Raw genomic sequence first — 7,909 nt, 5'->3', positions numbered from 1 at the left:
TGATGATATTTCGGAGGAAGGAGAGGTTTCCAGTTGGCACATATAGCAAGCTTAAACCAAAAAAATATGGTCCTTACAAAGTGCTCAAACGGATCAATGATAATGCCTATGTTATTGAGTTACCGGATTCCATGGGAATTTCCAATATTTTTAATGTTGCAGATTTATATGAGTTCCGTGAAGATGAGGTCCTTTATCCAAATCATAACTCGGGGTCGAGTTCTTCGGAGGTGGAGGGGACTGATGTAGAACAGATGGTAGATTTTATCGCGGTTGAGCTAGAAAAAAGACGTAGCGGGAATTTGCAGATTTGTTGTCCGAGCTCCGATTAGGACGCAAAATACCATTTCGGAAAGGGAACGATGCCACGAGTCAAACTCACTGCTTTGCTGTGGTGTACGATGGATTTTGGCATTCTGAGGTCGTTTGGCCTTCCAAAACTGCATTCAAAGTTTCGTAGTTAATTCTCCGAATTAATTCTATTTTTCAGTTTTAATGTAATAACTCCCCTAGCAGTTCAAGGGTTGAGAGTTGTGTATTTAGACAGGTTTTTCTGACATTTCTGATTATCTCAGACTTTAATAAAATTATCCCAAGAGAATTCCTCTTAATTTCTAGTGGAATTCAAATTTCTTGTTACTCAAGGTTTCGCTTGAAACCTTTGTTGCTTGTGCTGTGTCACAACTGTCCTACCTTCTCTTAGAATTATTTTCTATGTTTTTTGAAAATTCAATTTCTATATCCCTAATTTGATCTAGGGTTAAAATATTTGGGTATTTACTGTAAATTATATGTGAAAATTATTATCTTTTTGTATGTATTTTCGATTTATATAGGAATTACGGCAAATTTTCGGAATTTTTTTTAGTGTTTAGGGATTTATACTAGTAGTGATTATGTGCGAATATGCGTTTGTTTCTCAATTGTTTATGAGATTCTGAATCATGTCTTGGTGTTTGTGATTTGTTGTTGTAACAAGAGATGAGTTTGTTCCTCAAAAGGAAGGGAGTCATACTTGGAAAATGACATTAACATCTTCCAGAGTGTGAATGATTGGGTTGGTATTGTAATTTTCAAGTTCTGATATCTGAAATAAAATTGATAGCATGTCAAACATGATTTTTGTTCAATGTGCGGATCTTTTTTCATACTTGCAGCGGTGAATTCTGTGGACAAAGGACTGGAATACTAGAAAAGAAACTGTATCTGATATTATTGATCTGCCAAATAAACCGGAAGAAAGACTGACACTTGTGCAGCAGGAGCCTTTAGAGAAAGGGTCAACCATCACGTATGTTCCTACTAGAAAAGGAACGTTGAGCATTGCAAACTATCTCTGTAGGTGTGGCGTGAAGGCTGCTGCCTATAATGTAGTGGTATGTATCGTCAGAGTTTCTTACAGGTGTTAGTATCGCGTAGCACCATGTGTCATCAGGTTCATTTTTGTATCTTTAACTTAAAAATTCACAAACAATAAATAAGAAATTTAAAAAAATGCACCGAAATTTAAAAAAAAAAAAAACTCCTTGCGACATTATCTTCGGCTATGATGTGTGATAATAAAATTTTGGCCTTGGAAAATTTGAAGTAATTATTGAGGAAGAGTTGTTGTAAAGGAGGGATGATTTTCAACATAGTATTATTGTTAGCATCAAAACAAACTTGACTTTGAGAAATTATTTGAATTTTATGTGTCAAAATTATATTTTAAAGCTTAGCCGCAGTAGACATTAGAGTTTACAGGGATGAAGCAATAGACATTAGAGTTTATAGGGATGAAGCAAGTGAAGGAGTTGAGTCTTATTCAATCCGTCTCCACTGATAATAGCTCTGTCAATGAGTTGTCAAGCTGCCATTGTGCTGCTGGTTTAGCATCAGTGGATTTTATTATTTGGAACTTATTAACTGAGACCAAGGTAGAGTCTTTTCCTGTTCCTCAGACTGCTTACTGAAATGATTTGAAAGTTGTTTGTGTTATTTATTTTGATGCCTAAGGACCCATATTTTGTTGCAGGTTGTGCAAATTCCATGTGGTGGATGGAGTCGCCCACATTCCTATTATCTTGGTGATGTACCAGAAATAAAGAACTGCTTCGCATATGTTAAAGGTTTGTGCCAATCTATTTAGAATTGGTAATTTCAGAGGCACAAATAAAATAAACATTGTGGAAAGATATATCCACGGAGTAGGTCAAAAGTATTTTTTGCCATCTGAAAATACACATCCATAAATGCATGATATGAGTTCCTTTAATTTTATGTCATGAATTGCTTTGTGAATTGTTTTGCTGCTACGCACATCAGTCTATCTTTTGTTAATAATTGATCGTATGTTTCATTTGTTTACTTTGAAAAGATAAGGTTTCATTTAAATTGTATCTTAACTCTGCACTATATTTCTTTGATTAGTTAGGATGAAATCATTTATATTCATAGGCAATGGGTGCTTTATGGTGAAAGGAAGACACTCTCTGGGAATTTGCAAAGCGGGTATTAACTTTTTGACTACTAAGGCCCTGTTTGGAATTGCTTTTTTTGGCCAAAAACCGGCTTCACTTTAAAGTTAAGCAGCGTTTGGTAAAATTAAAATATCTCGATTATTTTAAAAACAGTGGCCTTTTGACAGCAACTTTTAAAAGCAAGCTCTGGGTTGTTTTTTAAAGCTACTTTCAAAAAAAGCAAAGATAAGCCTTTAATGAATTTTTTAAATTCCCAAAATGCCATCATTCATTTTTAAAAATGACACTACCTCCATCTCCACATCCAACTCTACCACCTCCACCATCACTGTCACCACCACCACCACCACCACCACCACCACATCCTACTCAATCATCACCACCACCATCATCTCTTCCTCTACAACCACCATCCACACCACCACCACTATCACAACCACCACCTCCACCTTCATCACCACCACTACCACCTTCACTACCTCCACCACCACATCCTCCTCCACCATCACAACCACAACCACCACCACCTCCTCCATCTCCACCACCACCTCCACCATCTCCACCTCCACAATTGTCATCCCCACCACCACCTCTACATCCACAACCGCCATCCTCACCACCACCTTCACCACCACCTCTTTCACCACCATCTTCACCTCTATCTCTTTCACCACATCCATTGCCACAACATAATTAGCGCATGACACTTTAAACATCATATCTATTTGAGTCATTATTCATAATAACAGCAGGTTTATATTAAAATTTACCAAACGGTTTTGACACTGTTTTTTGTACTAACATTACTTTAAAAGAATTATTTACCAAGCATGGGGCAACTTTACTTTACAGCTAATTATTTTCAAAGAACAGTATAAGCAACTTTTTTTTAAAGGAGACAACAATCCCAAACTGGCCAGAGCTAGGAACGTATACAAGAAGGAAGAACAACATAACATCACTGGAAATAGCAATAAATGCTTCAAAAGGATTCATTAGAACTTCAACATCGCATGATTTACTACTCACTAAAGCTTCATAAATATATTTTTTTTTTACGAAGAACTTTGTGGGATTTTTTTGGTGAATTTGTCAAAATTTGTATGAATTTATTGTGATTTTTGGAACCTAAAGCATTGGAAAAAACTAATGAATGGAAGAGAATGACACATGGTAGCGTCAGATTGGTGCGTCATCAAAGCTTCCGATAGGTGTACGTATTGCGTAGCGACATGTATCATTAGTGGTTCATTTTTGTGTCTTAAAAACTTCTCAAAAAATGAAAAAAAATAAGTAGAAAATTTCTAAAACTCCCTTACCACATTTTTCTTTGACTATGATGTGTGAAAACAAAATTTTGACTTTGGGAAATTTCAAGTAATAATTGGAGGAAAAGTTGTAGTGAGGAGAGTAATGATTTTCAATATAGTATTATTGTTAGTATAGAAACAAACTTGACTTTGAGAAATTACTTGAATTTTGTACATGTGAAAATTATATTTTAAAGCTTAATAGATGAAGGAAATGTGACAGGGAGTTTGTGGGAATTTTTGGTGAATTTTTATGAATTTATTATGATTGTTGGAAGTTAAGGCATTGGAAAATACTAAGACATGGAATATAATGACACATGGCAGCGCTAGATTGGTGTGTCATCATAGCTTCCAACAAGTGTCATATCGCATGGCAACATGTGTCATCAGAGGTTCATTTTTGTATCTTAAACGGAAAATTTTCATAAAAAATCAGAAAAATGCACATAAAATTTCTAAAAATCCGTTGCAACATTATCTTCAATTATGATGTATGAAACAAAATTTTAAATTTGGAAAACATGCCTTGTGGAAGCCCTGTAAGGACTAATTATAATTAGCCTTCGCCAATAGAAAGAATTGTATGGAGGGATACAATTCACACTTGATTCAAAGTGAATCATTCATACCCACTGCCTCACTAATTAGAACCTATAAAATTGCACGTCGAAAAGGAATTGATTGGGAAATTATGAAGAGAATGATTGATTTTGTGACTTGGTCAAAGTTAATGTGAAGGTCAAAGGTCATAGTCAAAAGTCAAAGGTCAAAGGATTAACCCGACACTTGACATGGTCAACTAAGGATGACCGGGACCAATACTCGTTAGACAAGTGAGTGATTGAATTAATCAAGTCACTAGAGTAATTAAATTGATTAGATTAATTTAATTATTCAATTAAAGTTATGAAACTTTAATTAAAGGTCCCATATGACTTGGAAATTCAAAAGGGATTTGACCATATGGACTTAGGCACATATGTGACACATTATAGGATTAATGTGTTGGACCAAGATAGCAAAATATGACACCCAAAGAGAGAGGGGGGTGGCTATACTAGGGCTTGGGGGCATTTCTGTCACTCTTGTGACATTTTTGATCCTATAAGTGTGTAGTTATGGAATCCTATCATCCTAGGGTTTTTCAAGTTGGTGAAATTGGAAGAGAGAAAACATCAAGCTCTCTCTCCCTAACCCCTTGAATCTATCACATCAAGTGAAGGTGCTAGCACCACTTTTTACTTGTTGTCTACCAATTCTCTCATCCCATTCAATCATTGGTGAAGAGATTTAGGGAGGTGCATATCTTTGTACCTATTTGGGGATCTACAAGGTGGAGAATCAACATCAAAGGGAGAGCCAACAACAAAGGGACCACTCTCTCTACTTGAACACCATTTTTGGTTTCAAGATTCGCTCCAAGAGTATGAACATCTTATCTTTCTCTCAAATAGGATTTAGATAGTCTTTGGTGCACACTTTCATAGACTTATAAAGATTGGAACCAAATGAGACTTGCATGAATCCCTAGTTTATTTAATGCTTCCGCTCTTACTTTGATTTCATATTAGATATGACATGCTAGGTGATTTATACAACAGCAAATTATTACATCTTACAAGTCTGCTAGGGTTTTTAATCGCCAGTGGTACACTCAAACATAAAAGAAAGTTGACTTATCGACCGTGAATGATCAATCGGTCAATGGAGAACTTTATCCAGCCAGCACAGGTACAACAGAAAAACAGGTAGTAGTATTCGAAATAGATGCCAGCGTAATTTTTAAGGGTAACTTCAAATTTTTGCTGCTTCTATTGGTCTCCTCCCCTGCTGGTAGTGGTATTCGAAAAAGACGCCAGAATAATCTTTCACCTTTTTGTATAATCTCGGCGTTGACTCATTTACCAGGCTTTCAAAGGGTTCAATCTCTTTATCTGATTCAGGGATGCAGAAGGCAGCCAAAGAGATCCTCTCTTTGTCTGGATTTATCACTACCCTGTGTATAGGGCTCTTGAATTTTCCATTGCTCAATATCTGTGTATCACAAGGAAATGAACAATCAAAAGGGTGCATTTTTAAGCTTTCAATTACTCACCAAATTTCAATTAAGCTTTACTCTTTAGGCATTGCTTTAAAAGTTAAAACCAATAATTGAACAGGTTGAGAAAGAACATTTTATTTACCTCTGCCTGATCACCAACATTAATGAGAAGCGCCTCAGGAACAATGGGAGATCTAAACCACTGATCGTCTTTAAGAAACTGAAGACCTTCGACTTGTTTGTCTTGCAAGAGAAGGGTGATTATTGTTCCATCAGCATGCGGTTTCACACCCAGGACGACCTCAGGCCTTGAACACGGGGGATACAAGTTAAACCTCACATCCATTTTTCCGTGTTCTACATACAGGTCCCGAAAGCAATTATCATCCAAATTCAATAACCTTGCCATGGCCTCCAGGACAGTTTTTGTTACCACTTGTAACTTCATGGCATATTGGTCTAAAGTTTCACTGCAGTAATAATATATGTTGAACTCTGAGGGATCATGATATGCTTATTGCTTCAATGTGAAGGAAGAAGATACATGTATAGCAAACACAAGTTACCTAAAAGATTTGGGATTTTGAGGCCAAAATTTGAACTTTCGGCGGTCTTCTGGATATACAGGAAGGTATAGCCGGTCAGTCCAATCAAGTGTTTGTTGTTCTGAAAAAACCATGTCGCTCCCATATCCTTCAGTATCGTTGACTTGCCTCAAGTAGTTCTGCTTCTCTTCCACTGGAAGTGCAAAAAATTGTTTTGCCATTTCGCGAACCTTGTCTAGGAATTCAAGAGTCATGCCATGGTTTATTACCTGGAACACCAAATTAAAGAATCCTCAAACGTGGTTTACATTACATACAGGTGGATCAAATCAAACAAAAAGCAGGGAAATAAGTATAAACATCCTGGGATATGCTTTCAAATCTAGACCTTTGTACCAAGTTTCCTGAACTAAAAATTGTTTACGTACTAGTTGTTTGAATTCAGACCTGAAAGCAACCCCATGTGGTAAGAGCTGATCGAAGTTTATCAAGTTGTTGTGCAGTGATTGAGGAAGGTGTGAGGAGGAGGCCAAGATCAATGACTGGAATATCCATCAACGCGGCAGAAGAAGCGCTTAGGGCTCCAATGCCACCGTCTGTAACTTTATGGATATATTTATCTGGCACTTGTTCCCCTTTGCCTTTGCCTTTGGCGAGCAGCTCTTGGACAGTTGTGGATCCTAACTCTATCTTGGCAATAGTGGAAGACTCAGCCATGTCCATGTGGTTGGTTTCTTTCTAGCACCCCAAAAAAGAGAGCTTCTGTAAATTCAGCTGCAAAATGTTCGGTGCTCACCTGCAAGGAAAGCTCATGATGGGAGCAACTTGGACGTTCCTGCAATTTCAAGGTGAGAAAAAAATACTCCATAACGACACAACTATCTTCAGCAACAAAAGACCTTTGATCCCTACGTACGATTGAAAAAAAAAATCGGAACAGAAACATGTGAACCCAATATGAAGAGGTGTACGTACTTTTAATTTATTTGAATGATTTGAAATGCACGCTTCGTCTTTGTGTGTGCATGTGAAGTGGTGTGTTGTTTATTTATATGTGAAGTAGTGTGATGTGAATGTGAATGTCTTGCAGTGTTGTGAAATGTCAATTTATAAGGCAATTAACAGGAGCTTTGAGGCAAGCACTAGGGGTGGGCATTCAAACTGGAAAACTAGAAACCGGGTTGAATTGGATTGAAAAAAAAGAAGGAAAAAACAGGGTTGATCAAAAATCGGGTTGAGTTGACCAAAAATAAAAAAGGGATTGATTCAACTGATTCCAATTTCAGTTTAACATCTTTAAAAACCGGATCGGACTAAACTAAATGGAATCAAATAAAAAATAAAAAAATGAATATATTTTGGTGGCCCAACTACTAATCCCATGATTTTTCTCACTTCCCAAGCCCAACTTTCAACATCTAACCTTACCCGAACCCAACAACTAAAGCCTATTAACCAACACGTAACCCTAGAGCCACTTTGTCTTTCTTTGTCCGCCACTTCTCTGTCCTTCTTCTTCTTTTTCTTTATCTCTTTTTCTTTTTCTTTCTC

At 36.8% G+C, this 7,909-nt stretch overlaps 1 protein-coding gene across 2 annotated transcripts; it reads right to left on the bottom strand.

Moving 5' to 3' along the window:
• Positions 1-5,287: 5,287 nt before the first annotated feature.
• On the bottom strand, positions 5,288-7,617 carry LOC117625140 (codeine O-demethylase-like). 2 transcript variants are annotated; one of them, XM_034356738.1, is made up of 5 exons: positions 7,334-7,617; positions 6,806-7,193; positions 6,380-6,627; positions 5,956-6,283; positions 5,288-5,806 (listed from the first exon to the last, which is right to left on the bottom strand). In XM_034356738.1, exons 2-5 carry the CDS (start codon positions 7,079-7,081, stop codon positions 5,567-5,569), a joined length of 1,092 nt encoding a protein of 363 aa, XP_034212629.1. In that variant the 5' UTR covers positions 7,082-7,193; positions 7,334-7,617; the 3' UTR covers positions 5,288-5,566. The 2 variants fall into 2 exon arrangements, with proteins under 2 accessions (XP_034212629.1, XP_034212630.1); XM_034356739.1 differs by lacking the exon at positions 7,334-7,617 and having other exon boundaries at positions 6,806-7,327.
• Positions 7,618-7,909: the final 292 nt, after the last annotated feature.

This window comes from Prunus dulcis, chromosome 4, assembly GCF_902201215.1.
Source record: "Prunus dulcis chromosome 4, ALMONDv2, whole genome shotgun sequence".
NCBI lineage: Eukaryota > Viridiplantae > Streptophyta > Magnoliopsida > Rosales > Rosaceae > Prunus > Prunus dulcis.
Note: the sequence above shows the minus strand (reverse complement) of the source record. Positions and strands in the feature narration are given on the sequence as shown.

Bases quoted from the DNA above. Each gene is read 5' to 3' on its own strand.
- LOC117625140 (XM_034356738.1), bottom strand. From the start codon at position 7,081: ATGGACATGGCTGAGTCTTCCACTATTGCCAAGATAGAGTTAGGATCC. The intron at 6,628-6,805 runs GTCTGAATTCAA...TTGGTGTTCCAG, and splicing joins CCACATGGGGTTGCTTTCAG to GTAATAAACCATGGCATGAC. The intron at 5,807-5,955 runs GTAAATAAAATG...TGTGATACACAG, and splicing joins ATGTTGGTGATCAGGCAGAG to ATATTGAGCAATGGAAAATT.